The 18,745-nt window shown below is 42.4% G+C and overlaps 1 protein-coding gene across 1 annotated transcript in view; it reads left to right on the forward strand.

Moving 5' to 3' along the window:
- The window catches only part of Kif26b (kinesin family member 26B), a 481,849-nt gene that overhangs the window by 211,097 nt on the left and 252,007 nt on the right, over positions 1-18,745 (forward strand). The window contains exon 4 of the mRNA XM_077802765.1: positions 7,385-7,551. Within this exon, the coding sequence (XP_077658891.1) occupies positions 7,385-7,551 (167 nt within the window). The remainder of the gene's footprint in view (positions 1-7,384; positions 7,552-18,745) is intronic.

Raw genomic sequence — 18,745 nt, forward strand, 5'->3', positions numbered from 1 at the left:
TGATTTATGCTAAGATTGATCAAGCGTATTTATTGAGCACTTACTGTCTATAAAATCATAAAACATTAAATATCAGTCTAAGGAGCAAATAACAGTAAAAGAGACTCCCAAGACAGTGAGATATTAATTGTGTAAGATAAAATGTTATTAGATGCTATTTTCTGAGATTTGAGGGGAGTATTGAATCATTAAATATAGTTAATTAAAGACTGAATAGGAAGCAATTGCTGTTCATAGATGTCTCTACATAGGAAATGGATCCTGTTGGAGTTCCCTGCTGTCTTGGCAGAGTCAAAGGGAGGTGGCTTTCTGGGTCAATAATGCCATTTAAGATGAACCCCCAGGCTGACACATGCTGTAGCTCTCAGAGTCGTTCTTTAGTGGGGGGAGTTAAAGGTCAATGGCTCACAGTTTGCAATTTGCAACATGGAGGCAACCTTAGCAAGAGCTGGATGTCTTTTGGTCTGGGTCTGCAGTCAAGATCATAACCAAATTTAAGATTGACTGTTTCTTTGGGGACAAGTACTGAGCTTCTCATATTGAAACAGTGCAAAAACCTTAAAGAGTGATTGGGTTAAAATATATGGAGACGTATTATTTCTATGTAGTCTGTGAGAAACAGCTGTCATTGTCCACATAGTGCCATGTGGGATTGTCACATACAAGGAGGACCCCACAGGTACACACATACACATGTGTCAGCACCTGTGCAAACACACGTGTGCAACCTCACCCCTCAACCTTGCTCCTTTTATTACCACCCTGTATTTCATTTACCACTGCCCCCTGAAATTCCCAGCGGGATTTAATGGTGTTTTGAAAGTAACAGATACCATTAAGTAGTGAGGTTCCCCCCACCCCATGTAAATGAGCTGGAGAGCTAAAATCAGGTTTTAATCAGAACCAAACCCAAAACAATCCTGTGGTGAAAATCTAGTCCCCCATGTCTGTGATCAGGACCGCCCAGTGAGTTTTCAGCTGCGCCTTTTAGACGAGGAGGAAGGCACATACGCATGATCCTGATAATGAATCCTTTCCACCAGATTTGGGGTTTTTCAAATATGTTGGTTGGATATTTTGAGGTCTGGAAACCTGAATTTTCTCAGGAAGAATTACATATCTTTCCTAGGATCACCAGAGAAGAAATAAATTAGGAGCAGCCTACAAAGCAGTGGTAAACCATAGTCCTTTAAAAATGAAGCTCTGGATTCCCCATGGGGCAGCGAAGCTGCAGTTTTGAGGACATCAGCATCAGTCTTGGGAACGTTTTTAAATAGTGGACTGCAGGGGCGGGGCCTGTGAGAAGAGCCTGAGTGAGGAAGCTGTTCTGGGGGGCCGGGGGAGTTTGAAGCAGAGAAATGGAACAGCAGGGTTCAGAGTGCAGAATGAAAACCACTCAAACAGATCCAGGTGCTGATCTTGGTTCCTCCACTTGCTACCTATTTTCCCTGTAGAGGTGACAAGCTCTCTGACCCTCAGTTTCCTCCCTGGTGAAATGGCTCCATTGTCTTAGACTCCAGTTTCTGCAGGTGGCCCTGTTAGGACTGCTGTGTGGGTCCCATGGGCATCCACCACAGCCCACTCTTCTGCCCCGAATGTGTGCCGCACATCTGGCCTGGGAGCCAGATGCAAGGTGTTGGGATGACTGGAGAAAGGTCCGGGGCCCTTTGGAAATAGATTACCCAAGGCTTTGGGGAAGATTTTTACAGACAGAATATGCCTTTATTATACCTAGCTGCAAAAGCAGGGCCCTCTTCTATAGATTGAAATGTGGGGAGCCCCACTGACTGGTGAAAATTCAGAAGCCAAAACACACATGAGTGCTGTGTCATGGAACAAAAACTGTGGGATTTCTTAGGGAATTTCACTCAGAATTCCACTCCTGAGAACCAGCTCTGGCATAGGGAGGCTGAGGAATCAAGGGCCCCCTGGTGGGTGAGATTTCACCCCCTACCATAGGACCAGGGTGGAGGCCAGGGGGCCCAGACTCTTTCCTTCAGAATCACATTGGAAGTGACCTGTTCCCTCCTCGGGCCTCCAGGCCCAGGTTTGACACCGCACTGCTTGCCCCACGAGCAGGCGAACATGGACTCCTTTGTTCCTTCTTGACTCTTCTGAGTCTCTCTTTGACTTAAAGATTTGGCTAAAAACACATTGTGGAAGCCTCTCTGCTATTGAGTTACAGAGAGATAGTGCCTCTCCACACACATCTTCATTTTGGAGAGAGGGAACACGTCTTGGGCTTAGAACAAGTTTCTCCGTCTAGCCTTGTTTCCAATCTCGTGAAGTCAGACACTAAGCAAAGTGTATTTTCTATCATCCCCCGAATCTGTCTGGTCCTCAAGTTATTAAACAAACCTCAGTAACTGAGGTCAGGTGGTATAAGGAAGGAAAATAAAACAAAAAGAATGGAATCAGAGGCCTGTATTTATTCCCATTTGGCTGAGTGAGCCTGAGACAAATCGTGTGTCTCTTCTGAGCCTCTTTTATTCTCATCTGTAAAATGGGAAGAGCAGCCCATCTGTCTACACAACTTTGTATTGACTGTTTCCAATGGAAGAAAGGGGAAGTGGTTATCAGCAACTAAGGGGTGGACAGATGTAAGGGCATCTCTTTATGGTGATATATTTGTCATAAATACAGATCGTTAGCCTTAACGTACATCCAATCCAGGAACAAGCTGTCACAGTTTCAGAGAGCCACAGAAAGAATTTGGTTCAGAGCAGTTCTTTCCTATCTGAATCTTACCCAGTAGGCAATTATTTTGTTACTTTGATTCATGGGATGATTTAGTTACAGCCTGTGATGTGGTCATAGGGTTAGTTTTCAAGGTTGAGTGAGAATAAATTTTTTGGTGACAAGTATCTTGGTGACAAGCAAGACAATATCCTGGTAAGAAGTTATCCATCAAAACCCAGCACTCAGAAGCCTACATCCCAGTAAATGGGTGAAGGATGAGAGCTTATTTGGCAACAAAGCTCTTTCTCTGTCACTGATTATCTGGAACTGAGACGATGTTAATTGTTAAATTAAAGCATCTGTAGCTGCTGCTACTGAGAGCAAGCCCTGCTCCTCTCCTCTTTATAAAGATGAGCTAAGCAGAGGTAACAGAAGTTGCTTTTGGCCAGCTGTCCTGTAGTGTACATTTGAGCAAGATAGATATTGACTGCCAGGAAACTGTACACAACTTGCCAGAGAAAATTTAAAAAAAAAAGGAAGAAGTAAATATTGAAGATATCGGAGATGCCTAGAAATGTTTGCACCTTTGCCTGCCAGAGTGTCTGGCACTACCAAATACCCAATGTGTAGTTCTATGAATGAGTGAACAACTGGACTAGTGGACGGAAAAGAAACGGCTGGGGGAGGAGCTCAGTGGTAGAGCACTGGCCTAGCATGTATGTTTGATCCCCAACACTGCAAAAAAAGGTGGGGCAGCACTCCATCCTTGAACTATCACATAGTAGAACAAATCTACTTCACTTGGGCAGCAGCGATAGAGTTGGGGAAAGTATTGTCATATTCTAATAGTCCAACAAAATAGAAAAAGAAAAATGTTTTTTTTTTTTTTTAATTTGTGGTGTTGAGGATAGAGCCCAGAGCCTCATGCTTGCTAGGCAAGTGTTCAAAACAATGAAATTTTTAAAAAATGTATTCTTAGTTAAGAGAATACTTAATCAAATAAATAATCAAATAAATGTGAGCAGTAGAAAATATCAATAGCTTAGAGTTATACCATAAACATGTTTTGAGTATCTTTGTATGCCAGGCATTGTGCTAACCTGAGGATGCAGTGGTAGGCAAAACAGCCCTAGGCCTAAATGATGCTGCAAAGTAAGAAAAAATGATTTATTATTGGATGCATAGTATAATCCAAAGCTCAGACACTGAAAGAAAATTTGACCTATTCCAGAGAGCAAAGCATGTGCATAGGCCCTGTGGCAGGAAGAGCAGGAAGTGTGTTTGAGGACCTTGGGGGAGGCCAGGGTCCTAGAATGCAGAATGAGGGGGAGATAAATTAGCAGTTGCTGTAGCCAAAACGTTGTGTATTATTTGTGAAAATTTGTAATCCCAGATGGAGATAGTACATGTAAGTACAAAAGAGAACATGAATTTTAGGTGATAAGAGTCTATAGAAGTAGGCGTCTCAGGGTATGCCATCTCTGCATTGTGAAACAAGCAGAACAAAATTTGTAGAGACCACTCAAAATAAACTACAAAATGAGCTCAGTCTGATTCCTGGGGGGAGCGGGTGTGAGTGCACAGACAAGGATACGAACGTGATTCTGGCTGTGTCTGGAAAGGGGCAGGGTGGGCCATGTGACTTTTACATTAGAAGCTATTATCTGAGTCACACATCTGATGTTGATGCACAATGACCTGTGAGGAAAGTCAACCAGCAAATGAGTGTGTTGTGCCGTTTTTGACACCTTCTGGACTCTGGAGGGGCCCTCTCGCCCAGTCTTCTGTTTGTGATGTTCCCTTTTCACTACTGTATTTCTCATCCCAAGTCTGGAGAGATGGGGATAGAATTCTTCAGCCTCAGTGCAGATCAGCTGTCCTTGAAGGTGCCCTGTAAACCACTAGGCCATGTGTGGGGATTGGCAAGGCGTCTCACACAGAGGCATGGGCTTTTCAATTTCAATTTTATGTGTTTGGTTATCTTCCAAGATAAAAAAAAAAAAAGTTAATATTTGTTAATGATGGTAGTGGATACACTTGCACATGTTTTATTATCACTTGACTTTTTTCCTATATGCTTTTTTTTAAATTAGAAGGAAGGAGAATATATTTATATTTTTAATTGGAAAGAGCGGGGTCAGCTAGAAGGGAGGAGGGAGGAGCACTGGCATGACTTGGCAGATCACTCCTCCCGTCCTCAGATACCTAAAGAGAAGAACTGGAAGACAATGATCTTGTAGATCCATCGTAACTCTTGGGCATTCCATTATGCTAACTTCTAAAAGCAGTCGATTACTGGATCATCCTACTTGTGGGCTTGAGAATCCAATGTCCCATGCCCATAAATTCCCAATTCTTTAAAAGACCCAATCTTGCTTGGCACAAGATAACCATTAGCTCTCTCTAGAGGAAACTGATGCCTTGAAATTCATTTGCTGAGTGGCATTTTTGAAAAATCATGATCCCGCAGGATGTTCATATCCATCCTGGGCCAGACTCCGGAGTCTGGAACCATTCAGAAGCCTGTGCTCCTGTGAGGCAACTTCCCATTCCTCACACACATGCTGGCTTCTCTCTGGGTTTGCTGGGCGCCTTTAAGGACAATGATACGTACTGAGACAGAAGAATCCTATTTTTTTCTCCCCATACTTCAGATTGGAAATACAGTAATGAAAGGAAAATGACACAAGCAACAGACCGGATGAAAACACCCACTAAAGTGTATAAGGTGTCACTAATTGCAAAGCACACTCACTTCCTGGCTTACTGACTTTTTTCAAATATATCATTGTGTGTCAGGATCAGATGTGTGCCTTAGATTGTAGATTTTTTTTTTTTTAACCAGGCACTTACCCACTTAGCCACATCCCCAGCCCTTTTGATTTTTTATTTTGATATAGGGTTTAGCTAAGTTGCTTAGGGACTTGCTAAATTGCTGAAGCTGGCTTTGAACTTGTGATCCTCCTGCCTCGGGCTCCCAAGTCCCTGGAGGATAACATGTGCCACCAGGCTTTTTTGGCTGTACTGGGAATGGAACCCAGGACCTCATGTGTGCTAGAGAGTGCTTTACCCCTGAGCCACATCCCACACCCAAATTATAGCTCTTTGAAAAAAACAACGGTGCCATGATTTTGCAGATTTGTTTTGGACAGTCATTATATAGGCTGGCATCCTGTACCACCTGAGTCTCCACAAACACTAATTAATGTGGATAATAGTATTCATAACCATATTCTCAGCTGCCCCCCTCTGGCCAGCCTCCTTCCTCTGGGGGAATGGCAGGAGGGTAGCCTTCCCTTCCTGCCACAGGCAGCAGAGGAAGTGTAGAGGAGGTGACACCGGCCCTCTGCAGAGTCAGCAGCCCTTGCTGAGTGCAGGGAATGTCCTCCGGGCCACCAGCTGCCTTTGCTGCCTCCTCTCCAGTTTCTCTTAGGAGAGTCAAGTTTCCTTCCAATGCGCTGAATGAATGGGAATAAGAAAGTGTGCACTGGCAGAACTTCAGCCAAACAGAGCCAGGGCTTTCCAAGTAAGAGCAGGAATTTAAGCAGAGCAAGTTTCGAGTCAATGGGACTCAGAGTAAATGGCCATTCTGCTAATAATGAAAAGTACAAATGTTTTTATGTTCCAAGGTTAACAAATGGGATTCTTTCACTGCCCTACTACTGGCCTGCTCCGTTACAAAGTGGAAACTGTTCCTGATCTTTGCTTTATTGCACTTGTATTTTCCAAGCAATTAGAAGCATTTTCCACTTGGTATATAAGGGTTGGAGCGGGCTCAAGACTTTTTTTTAAAAAAAAAAAAAAAAAAAACAGAAGTTTCCTTTTCTTTTAAACTAACATTTTCTCATTTTGCAAGTAGACTGACGTTTTTTAAAGAACAGGTTTTTCGAATAGCACATTTAGACTTTGCCTCTGTAATTATCACATTTGTCATGAGATTAGCACTTTCCAACAGTATTCTTCTATACCAGATTCTCATTTCGCCCAGAAGTGTGGTTCTTCTTAGCATATGATAGGAATTTAGACAGAATGGGCTATCCTCTAGGACTTCTGTTATAAACACAATCGTTACAAAGAAAATGAAAGCCATTTATTTTAATGAACCAGAAATCTAAACCCTCCATAAAGACCTTTGGCAATTCTTGTTAATGATGTTTGTTTTTATTTGCTTCTCAAATTCACCTGTTTTGCCAACTTCCCAGAGCAGACCACAAACACTGCCACCAAAAACTATTTTGCTTAGTTCCTTGGGCTCTTTATATGCAGTCTTACCTTTCCCTGAATCAAACTATACCTTTAGCCCAGTCCTCCATTTGAGAGCATCTGGGGCCACTTGGGGTTGGAAATCAGCATTAGTTGAAGGTACCATTCTGGTCTTGGGCTGCAAAGAGCATGTGATAATGGTTCATGTTTCACTTCCCCTCCAAATGGTGGACATAATGAAACTTGCAATGTCAGGGGTTATTTTATTCCATTATTTTAAATGAAAGCTAGATGATAGCCTCACTAACATGCTGGAGAATTGCAGAATCCCTTAGCACCCCCATGTCACTGAATGCAGGTAGCTTGCAAACCCATTCCCACTTGCCTCCCTCTCCCTTCCCCGACACTACTGGTCCCCTCACCCAAATAGAGAGATTCTGACAGTGGTCAGAAAATGCAGTAAGCCACAGGTACTGAGCTCCACATCCATTTTCCTTGTCAGATCTCCCAGCTGATGACAGAGACAAGCCGGGAGGGCCTGACAGAAGCAGCTCTGAACCGCTACAATGCAGACAAGCCAGCGGCCTGCAGCGTCCCCGCCTCACAGGGCTCCTGTGTGGCCAGTGAGACTTCCACAGGCACCTCGGTGGCTGCTTCCTTCTTTGCAAGGTAAGAGATGCTTGGACCCTTGGTTCTTTGACATGTGCCCAGCTGGTTGGCCTTCCACGTGGACCCATTCAGCTTGAAGAATTAGTTTGGGGCTGTCCTTTGACCTTGCTCATTAAGATGAAATTTCTCAACCTTGACATGATTGACATCTTGTATCAGAAGACTGTTCATGGTAGGAATTGTCCTGTGCATTGGAAGATGTTTAGGAGCATCCTTGGTCTCTACCCTGCAGATGCCAGTGAGAGCTCTTCCACTGTTGTGACCACCAAATACGTCTCCAGACATTGTCAGATGTGCCCTGGGTTGAGAACCACTGCTGTAAGAACATATGGCTCTAAAGCTAGTCCTTCTTGGGATGAGGACTTGTATAGGTCGAACCCTGTGGCTGATATTTCCAGATGATCTGCTCATTACAGAAAATGACTGCCTAAAAAACTATTAAATAGATTGGTCTTTCTTTCTTTCTTGACAATGGATCAAATACTGTCCAGCTAATCTGGGAAACATAAAAAAAATGAGAAACAAAAAAGAAAGGTATTTTAACAATGTTTTCTGCCTAATTTTAGCAACATGGCAGAGACAGGACTGGAGACAAAGGACAGCTGAGTGGGAAGGAACTTTGGTGATTGTCTAATTCGATCTCCTTATTTTATGAATGAGTAAACTGAGGACCAGAGAGTTCAACCATGAGTTAATTTATAGTAAAGCCAGAAATAGAAACCAGATTCCTCTACTCTTTTCTCTATGACTCATTCTTTATTTGACACTTGGAGATTAACCTTAGAAAACAGTCTCTACCAAAGATTTGCAAGCTGCTGAGTAAACAGGATGTTAAATAGATAGCTCCAGATAAGATGTTAGAAGATCCCAGTTCTGCCTCAGTTTCCTCATCTATACAATGACGGTAACACCTACTCTGCAGGATTGCAATGAGGTTTAAAATGAGACCAGTGTAAGTTAAAAAGTACTTCTATTAGTTCAGTATGAACTTAGCCAGTGTGTTGCTAAGAAGGAATTTTGTGTGTGGCTGTTCGTATCCTTGTGAAAGATGTAATCCAAGACAAAAATATGAGAAAGGGGCTCTGAGGAGGAAAGAAGCAAGTCCATGTGGGAAGTGAGGACTAATGTCCTGAATTAAGACCCCATAAAAGCGGTGCATGGAGCCTATTGGATCATGCAGTTGGAGGGGCTCATTGTGCTTTGGTGCCATACTTATTGTTCTCTGGATACTGGGCCAACTTGAATGTAACAGGAAATACATGGGTATAAATACTGGCCACCCAACAGTGGGGGCCATTTTTTGCTCTTGTCTGTACATGCATTTCTGTGTTGTTCAGACCATTGGGCAGGAACCCCAAGTTCCCTGGGAAGTGTTATCCATGCCACTTAGAAAGGGAATGAAGAAGTGAAATAGTTTATGAGGAAATGTCACCAACACAGAAGATCCGAGGATCAGATAGGTTATGAGAGTGTCTGGAAGGGGCTGACCAAAGTATTTACCTAAGAAATCTTTGACACTTGAGCTTAACCTTAGGAAAATGTCTCTACTAAAGATCTGCAAGCTCCTGAGTAAACAGGATGTTAAATAGATAGCACCAGATAAGATGTTAGAAGAAGTGTTGAGAGGGTTCAGTCTGGAGAAGGATCAGGGCTACCTTCTTGCTGCTGTAAGCATTCTCTTGGATCATTGTGTAAAAGGGGATCTGGTTGGTTCTGTGGAGCACCCAAGTGTGTAGATGACGACTGGATGAACCTTAATGATGGAATGGAGAGATTGCCCAGCTAGCAATGAAGGTAAACTTGCTACAATTTTCAGACTGCCCCAGGGGAGAGTGAAATCCCCATCAGCAAGGGAGATCAAGTATGCTTGGAATGATTACCTGACCTCAGTGCTTGACATTTGGTGCTCTACTGAGAGGTGGCTTCCAATGCTCCTTTCTACCCTGACATTCTTTGAACTTGAAAAGTCTTGAGAATCCATTCAGAGAAATTTGTAGGAAATCATCTTACTCAACCCCAAAACAAACAAAAAAAACCCAGAAGAAAGATTCAAAGCAGGAAGAAATAAAGTTAGGACTTCCAAGGGACATTGTTTAGAGAGATAAGTGTTTAGGATCCTTCTTGTTCCAGGAAACCAGCAATGTCTTTAAAGCCAAAGAAAAGATGCCAAAATAAGATAGGCCTGGGAAGGCCTGAGTATAGACAAATGGTGTGCCTGGTGCCAGATTTCAGTTCATCAGGGAGGATCTAAAAAAAAAAAAAAAAGGCAACTGTCATCAGGGAAGGAATGACAGATCACTGACAAAGGTGGTCTTCTATGGGACTCTTGCTTGTACAGTCAGGAAGGGGGCAGTGTGGGAATGGAGATGCCCATGTGAACCCCAGATGGATGGGCCAAGGATAGCAATTGGAGGAGGCCCTCCAGTAAACAAAGACTCTGAAACTCATCTCTGCAAACTCTTAAGAGCTTGAGGTATTAGCTTTCAAAGAACTGGAAAAGATCCATTGGGCTGCCTAATTCCCAATTATTTTCTTTGTCATAAACACTAATAGCCCTTGGAGTTTAATGGTATAAGCACTGACAGCACATGGTTTGTGTTCAAAGGGCTTACAGTGCACAGTGGAGGGGGAGTACCAGTGTGAAAAAGAACACACAGAAACACGCACACATACACACACATCTTACCCTCCCTCACCCATTACCCCATTTTGCTCCGCCATTCTCCTGGGAAATAATTTGATTTTCCCTCCTCCAAATGCTGGAGGCAGCATATCTGTCACTGATGGGCACCTACAGCAGAAGACTGAGTACCTTATTAAGGTCTGCCATCAGAACCAGCTCAGCTTTTGTTGTCCAACAGAACTGAGTCCAGCATCAAAGAGCCTTTCAGTTTCAGCTAAAGCAGAGCTGTGTAAGGTGATGTCACAGGCAGCTTTTGAGAGAGGTAAAATGTGTATTTGTTTCTGGTGTCGATATTGTAAATGCTTTGGTGGTAATGGATTTACATGGAAGAACAGGAGTCTCTGTTCTCAGAGGGATTTGGAGACGAAATAAGTTCCTTTATGTCTCCAATCTGTGCTCACCATGCGTCAACTCTTCCTGCTTGGTTGTATGATGGAGATACAGCCCTCGGAGTCTGCTGGGCCCTGGAACAAGTAGCTCCAAGTCAGGACACAAAGGGTGGCTTTCTTGCAGGAGGCCACACTGGGGGTCATGTCATTTTTATACAGGAGGGATATTCATTTACCAAATTTGTGGCAAATACTCAGTGTTTATCACTCACCATTAACTAAGCTTCTGATAGGCACAATCCTCCTTCATCTTCAGAATAATCCTATGATATAGATCCTATTATGTGCTCTGTATTATGGCTAAAGAAAGTGGGACCCAGAGGTTACATTACTATGTTAGCATCTGTCACTATAACAAACACCTGAGATAATCAACTTATAAAGAGAAAAGGTTTATTTTGGATCACAGTTTTGGAGCTTCCAATTCATGATCCATTGGCCCCCGTGGCTTTGGGCCTGTGGCAGCAGATCCTGGATAGAGCATGTGGAAGAGCAAAACTGTTTGCTTTATGGCTAGGGAGCAGAAAAGAGTTAGGAGGAGGCTGAGGTCCCTCTGTAGCTTTTGAGGACATGACCCAATGACTTAAAGACTTCCCAATAGCACCACTCTGGGAAGCAAACCTGTAACATATGACATTTGGGGGATGTTAGCAAACCACACGGCCAGGAAGTGGCAGAATAAGGAATCCATCTAATTTCCTCTCACGCAAGAGCCCAGATTCCTATTCTCTGTGCTCAACGGGCACAGTAAGACATTGCATTATAGGGGTTTTTCCCACCATCGTCATGAACCGATGTTCGTGCTTATCAAATACTTTTGAAATTATTGGACCCTTCAACTTGCTTGAAAAGACAAGTAGAACACAACAACAAAACAGATTTTTTGAGGATTACACTTTTCTGTATGATTCTGTGTGTGTGTGTGTGTGTGTGTGTGTGTGTGCTCACACACGTTGTAGGAATTGAACCCATGGATGTTTTCCTACCTAACTACATACATCCTGAGCTCCTCTAACTTTTTTTTTTTAATTTTTTTATTTATTTTTTTAAAATTTGAAACAGTATCTCATTAAGTTGTCAAGCCTGGCCTTAAACCTGCAACCCTCCTGCCTCAACCTCCCAAGTCACTAGGATTACAGGTGTGTGCTGCTTGATCAGGCCTGCCTTTCTTTTTAATGTTTACTTTTCAGATATACAGGTGGAACTCCAGGTAGACCTTGTTGTATCTCAAATTCAATATTTAAGAATTCCAATTATGATAAGCAATGGTTCTTATCATAATGTGTTGTTCCAAGCGTGAGCTGGGGACCAGTGCTAGTCCACACAGTTACCTGTCAGTGATAAATATAGATATTGAGAAGAAGCATTTAGAAGCCTCTGTAGTTATTTGACAGAGTAATTTTCAGTTTACTATCTTCATGCATTTGTGCTGCTCTAACAAACTGCCCAAGACAAACTAAAAAGAACAGAAATTTGTTTCTAACCATCCTAGAGTCTGGGATGCCCAACATCAAGGTGCCAGCACTGGTGTCTGGTGAAGAGTGCTCTCTGCTTCCAAGATGGTACCTTAATGCTGGTCCTCAGGTGGTAGAAGGTGGAAGGGACCATCTCTCTCTGAAGCCTGTTTTATAAGGGCATCAATTCATTCATGAAGGTATCACCCCTACAGCCAACTCACCTTCTGAAGGCCTGACCTTTTAATACCAGCACAATGGGGATCAAGTTTTAAAAAATTTTTGGAGGGACACATTTAAACTATAGCATCTGTCGAAATCTCTATTTATGCAATCTGTTGATTACAGATTTTTCACTACCTTCAATGCATTTATTGTCATCAGAGCTTCTCTTCCTCTTCCTTCTGAACAAGATTATTTTGAATTTAGTGACTCCCTTGGAGATTCTGTTACACAAGTTTTTACTGGTATTTTGTATATAACAAGAAACAAAAGGTGGCTCTTACACTGACACTTGGAGAAGCAGTGCTTTAGAGAATGAAGGAGCCCAAAATACCTCATCTGTCCTCTTTTGCCTCTCCTGCCAGAATTTCTTTCTTTTCTTTTCTTTTCTTTTCTTTTCTTTTCTTTTCTTTTCTTTTCTTTTCTTTTCTTTTCTTTTCTTTTCTTTTCTTTTCTTAAATGATCAGTATCTTGGTACTTTAGTAATCTGCTTTTGGAAAAACTTTTTTTTTTCCTTCCCCCCAAAAAAGAATAGTGACAGTGGACTTAAAGCAGAAATTGGCACATTGATTCTTAAGTTGGTTAGCAAGTATGTTCTGGCTTTGAACATAGAGAACATTTCAAATGTGGGAATCTCCTTTGCATAATTCTTACAGTAATGTGAAATGGTGAGATAGGGTATGATTAAACTTTCCCATGTGTTGACTGTTCACTTTGGGTAAAGATTTTACTTAATTATGTGCTTTGCCTTATGAATACAAAGCATACAAAACCCAATTAAAAACCTGGGGTGAAACCAAGAATCTCTTCTTGGAGGTTCTGACCTTTATACAATGTTTTACTGTCGATTAAAAATTCATATTTCCGAGGTCTGGAATTTTCTGGGTATATTTTGGTGCTCACCTCAATATAGCATCACCCTCTGTTTTCTTTTTCTCATTTGCCAGTCAGGGCTGTATTTCCTCCCACCAACTCCTTTAACTCTTTGCCTCTGGCCCAAACTCATTCTTTTCTTAGGAATGTTATTATGCTTCTACCCATCTCAATCTCTTGTGTAATTCCTTCAGTCTTGGACTTTAAATGGCTCCTTGTACTGTCTAACAGCTTTCTCCAAGTCTCTGGAGCATGTCTCTGACTGTTTTATGATGGACTTGTATAAAACCTCAGTATTCCCTTGAGGTTGCCAGGGCATTAATACGAAGACCAGCCAGGATCCTGGGGTCAGGGGAGGGCTGAGCAGAGAGAGCTGACTTTTAGGCACTGCCTTCAGGACCCCATTGCCCTTCTTGTCAACACCCTCATGGGGCCTGCTCTTTGTGCTACCCATACACGTGCCACTGTATGTACAGCAATTGTTGTTATTATTACTACTATTTCCACATTCTTGCTGACAGCCAACTCAAAGAGTGCCTTGCTACATCGGTGACAGCATATGCTTTTCATATATAATCTTGTGTAGTAAGGGCTTTCTTTGGTCCCTGGGCATTAACACATAACAGTGGTACTTGATTATGCGCTAGGAGTTTATTAAGTCAAAGAAGGATGAGAAGGAGTGTGGAACTGCTCTTGGTTGGTTCCTCTCTTCTTCTGTCAGGGACAGTTCCCTTTAGGGATGCTTGCATCTTCCCACTAGAAATACATCAACAGCCATTACCAGAGAAAAACTACCTTAACGGCACAATTGGTCTCAGGTGATGTCGGAGGAGAAAAATGGAGCTGGGTGCACAAGATTCATCTCTTCCTTGCCAGTTCACTGTGGAGAGGTGGCGTATCCCCTGACTCTAGTTCTGCAAGCCGCCTAGGGTAGTTAATCTCCAGCATCGTGTTCATTGTGCCTCCACAGGAAAACCAAAAAGCAAAACCAAAAATGCAAAACAAACAAACAAAAAAACCCCTAAGGTCTTGTTTTTAGGAGCTCATGCTGTGGAACTTCTCTGGATTATTATTTTTTCCAGTTGTTGTTTTCAGTTGAAGTGTATCACACCAACCCTGCTTCTTTGCTCCTGCCTGTATGACTGGATGCCCATCCTTCTCCCACTTTCCCCATTACACCCTCTGCTCCTTCACTCCAGCTCTATCTAGTGCTTCAATGCTCCTTATGGAAGCCGGACCACTATTGGGACAGTGGTCAGGGCTGATGTGCATGATCGTGCCATTTTACTTATGGAACAGGCACCTGATTGCAGGGGTGAGCTGGGCAGCTTCAATGCAGCAACATTCTGCTAGCCCAGCTGAGCAGCCTCTCATGGGGCTCTCTCTGTCCAAAGAGGGCATCTTTTTCTTAATTGCACGCAGGTATAATATGGGCTCACGTTCTCCAGCATCCCTGCCTCCTTCCCTAGTAATAAAGCAGTGTTGGAGCAGAGATACTTGAAGTCCTGCACTGGAAGCCAAACCCCTACCCTATGGGTATCTTGTTTATTTATTCCTGGCAGGTCTTAGCTTTACTTTCCTTAGAAAAGACTCCATGGACTTCTTGGAAAAGAAAATGTTCTTGCTTATGTACATTGCTATAGTGAATTTTTAGGAATCATATGAATATAGTTTCACTTTAACTCCCCCCTATTGCAGTATGAAAGGAAAACATTAAGAAGGAATGGAGGGTATATTTAGTGCCATCAGATTTCAAAGGCCCCAGGAAACAGTTTCAGGTGTTTCCTGCATGAAGAAGTACATCCTTGATTGCTTGTGAGAGACAGCAAAGAAAAAGGGGCCATGATTCAGTATCTTTACTGTTAGCCTTTGTGTTAAAACAAGTCCTCAAACATTTCAAATAGATAACCCTAACATCCCAGCAACCTCAGGGACTGCTGCATGTTGCCATGTGCAGACCGTAAGAGAGGTGGAATCCAGGCTTGGCACACACCCTTCTGAGTTGGTGATCGACGCTGAAGAAAACAGCCAGTGTGTGCAGCCCTCTTCCGGTCTCCCGCTGCAGGCAATGTGTAAAATGAGGCATTTTCCTATTAAACAAGTTCTTTGTCTGACTGCTGGCTGGTTGGGGTGTTGGCGATCAGCTTGCAACATCTGGGAATCATTTTGCAGTTTGCCTAGGTCCAAAACCTAATTCAGGTCTTGGTAGAGATGTTTGAAGGCAAAGTAGTTTCAGGGAACCCAAAGAATTCCAGTGATTCTTGTCAAGTACTCATGCATTAGTCTCTCTAGTTCTTACTGTACATTTTGAATGTTTTTTTTTTTTCTAACTGATGTTGGGGGTGGGGTAGAGGAAAAGGATATTGGATTTAAAAAAAAAAATGGAATAACCCAGGGTTGAATTTGTAGCCTGACCGCTATGGCAAGTCACTTAACCTCTTGAAGCTTTTAGTTTCTTCTATTAAATGGAGATCATCATATCTACTTTACAGGATTATCGTGAGGATTAAGTGAAAATGTGATAGCACTTTTTGTAAACTTCCTCTAAATCCTAGGGATGATGTTAAGATGGCACTTGCTATAAAAAAGGATGGAGTTCTGCCCTCCTTCGTGGGAAATCGGGAGAGTTCTTAACATTCTCTCCTGAGTAGATAACTTTGTCATGCACACATCCGCAGCGTGTTTACATAATACTTTGTGATCCTGTGTAATGACTACCCAGCCTTCTGAGGCAGTTGGAAAGATCTGGCAATTATGCCTCCGAGAGGAAACCACCTACTCAGGGGGCTGAGGACCAGTTAGCCCTTAAAACCTCTGAGTGGGAACCAGATGCCATTGGTGACTGAAAATATCAAAGACCCACCCAGAGAGAAACCCACCCTCAGGGGCTGCTTGCCAGTGGCTTCCAGTTAGTTGACTGTGTGCCTCTACATTTTTGAAGGTGTTTCATTTTTTAGTTTTATAGCCCTAGAGAAACTGGTCTCTAATAATAAGAAAGAGAAGGATGGTAAAAAGGAAGGGAGGAAGGAGCCGTGAAGAACTCAATTACCGTATAGCTGTGTGGCGACTCAAGTGGGAAGTGGAATTGTCAGGATGCCTCTGGTGAAAATGAACCAAAGCATTAAAAAATCAAAGTGAAGGGGGGAAAATATCCTCTTCCTTTGTAACACCCTCATGGCTTGATTTGGGGCCTGAAGAGGGAGGATGGGTGACCCGAAATGGATTCAGCAAGAGCAGAGGAGAGACTTTCATACTGAAGGGGAGGACAGGTGGATGTGGCGGGGATGCGCTTTTACTGAGTGGATATTTCTAGATCATTGCTTGGTCTGCCTCTACCACCACACTATTGCAATACATATGCCTTGTTTCCTTTCTTCAGTATTTATACTCATTTAAAAAAGAAAAAAAACCCATAATAACCTACATTTGTTGAGGTTTTCCCATGGCACACACCATCCTGAGTTGTTTAATCTCCAAAAGCTCCCATGCATTGGTCCTGTCATTATCCCATCATTTATATGCAGGAATTGAAGCACAGAGAGGTGAAGTCACTTGACTAATGTGAGCTCCAAAGCAAAGGACGTTTGTCTCTTTGTTCTTGGCTGGAACACATGTCCCTAAAAGAGCACTCAGGAAAGATTGGTTGAATGGAGGCTCTGAGCCACTGTGTGCTCCTGCCTCCAAACTCAAGGTGGTTTGAGAAGTGGGCATGGTCATGAAGTCCATAGTCCCAATGCCAGAATGGTGAGGATCAAGGGAAGAATGGCTGCAAAGCTCATCAGGAAACTATAGCGGGGAAAGATTTTGATCAATTGCTCTTTATTCTTACAATTTTGTGAGTTTCTAAAATTTTTCTTCTGACCTCACTTAGTAGCCGCTAAGATTTTTAAATGACTTACAAGATTCTGTGTGTGTCATCTGCCCCCTCCCTCTTGCATACTCTGTTCATGATATATTGACCCCCTTATTTCCCCCTTGAAAAGTGCCAGAACCATCCCTTTTTAAGTGTCTTGCTCTTTCTTTTCCCGCTGCCCTTCCTCAGATGCCTGCTTGGCTCAGCCTACCTTTCCTTTAGATCTCTGCTCAAATGCCATTTTGTTCCCTGACCTCTCTATTTAAAATTACAGCTATCCTGCCACTGCATCCCTCCACATAATTCCTTGTATATTATGATTATTTGTGAAATGAACAATGAAAGAATGAATTGCAGACAAAAGGGAGATGGGTGGCTAGGTCTCCAGATTGCGGGAAGCTTGAGAAGCTTGCATGTTTTCCCATTTGGTTCAAGCTACATGCCCTTGTTCTTTTAGCTCTAGGATGTTATGTGCAGGGGGTGATAGCATCATAATGAAGCATGAAGAAAGGACTCACTTGGGAAATGGAGCTTCTTAAAGTGTAAGTACTCAGTTGTCTTTTCAGGAGAAGGATTTATAAGGGATGGGACAAGTGATGCTGCCCGGAACAGGAAACCAAAGAAAGAGTTAAAACAGAGAAGAGACTTATTAGTTATAAGACTAGCACGAACAAAGTAGGGCTCTCCATCTTTCTCCTGTCTAGTTGAAAACCTGTCTTTTCCTCCCTTGAATAAACCTCTCTGCTTTCTGTCCTTCTGCTTTGATTTATTATTTTAATTCTATAGCTGTCTTAGTGAAGTATGTAAAGCATTTGGGGATAAAGTCATGTGGAAGACATTATAGAAACTAAAGATGTATTATATTACGTGGTGTTGGATAGAGGTTCAGTATGCTGATGAATCATGTTGTTGATGAAAACAAATCTATGCATGGCACTGTTTGTTGGCTGAATAAGAAGTGAGCTCCTCATGGAGGATACAGAAGGAGATACTGTTATAATAATTTGGTTAGAAATACATAGAATTGAATCACAGGGAGACCTACTTGGTATCTCTACTTTCTATACTCACAGGTGACCCTGGAGGTGAGATTCTTATTTTCTTACTTCTAAAATGAAAATCTAAGTTTCTATTTCTTCCATCTGACAACCAAGAAGTGTTCCTATTCCCTCTCTCTGAATTCTCTCTGATGAATGTTTCTATTACTTCTATATGATTCCATAAGAATAGGAACTCAGTCTAACCCCCACCCCACCTCTCCAGCACACTTAGCATCCTGCCTGATACAGACTGGGAGCTCAATGAATGAATGTGGAGGGAGGGAGTCAAGTGTACTCGACACCTCAGGGCTGTCTTGCTGTTCAAAAGAATAAAATACTTAAAAGAAGCTCTGGGGTTATGCTTGAAAATAGCACAATTTGTTGTGTGGCAGAGCTCACTCTCATCATTCTAAGTACTGGTATTAGTGATAAAAGTAATTCTGATGGACAAACAAATGGAAATTTTTTCATTGTTGGTTTCCACATGGTTAAGCTCAGCAGTACACTGTTTCTGATAATCATCTATCATTTTATTTAGTGTATGCAGAAATGGTCTCAGCATCACATTGTAATCAGATGCTTTTCTTCCTGGCACCTGACATGCTTGTTCATGAAGAACACTGAAATTTGGGAAATCGAATTTCACAAGCCTAGAAATAATGGCCCATGTCATTTTCTTG

Source organism: Urocitellus parryii, chromosome 9 (genome assembly GCF_045843805.1).
Source record: "Urocitellus parryii isolate mUroPar1 chromosome 9, mUroPar1.hap1, whole genome shotgun sequence".
NCBI lineage: Eukaryota > Metazoa > Chordata > Mammalia > Rodentia > Sciuridae > Urocitellus > Urocitellus parryii.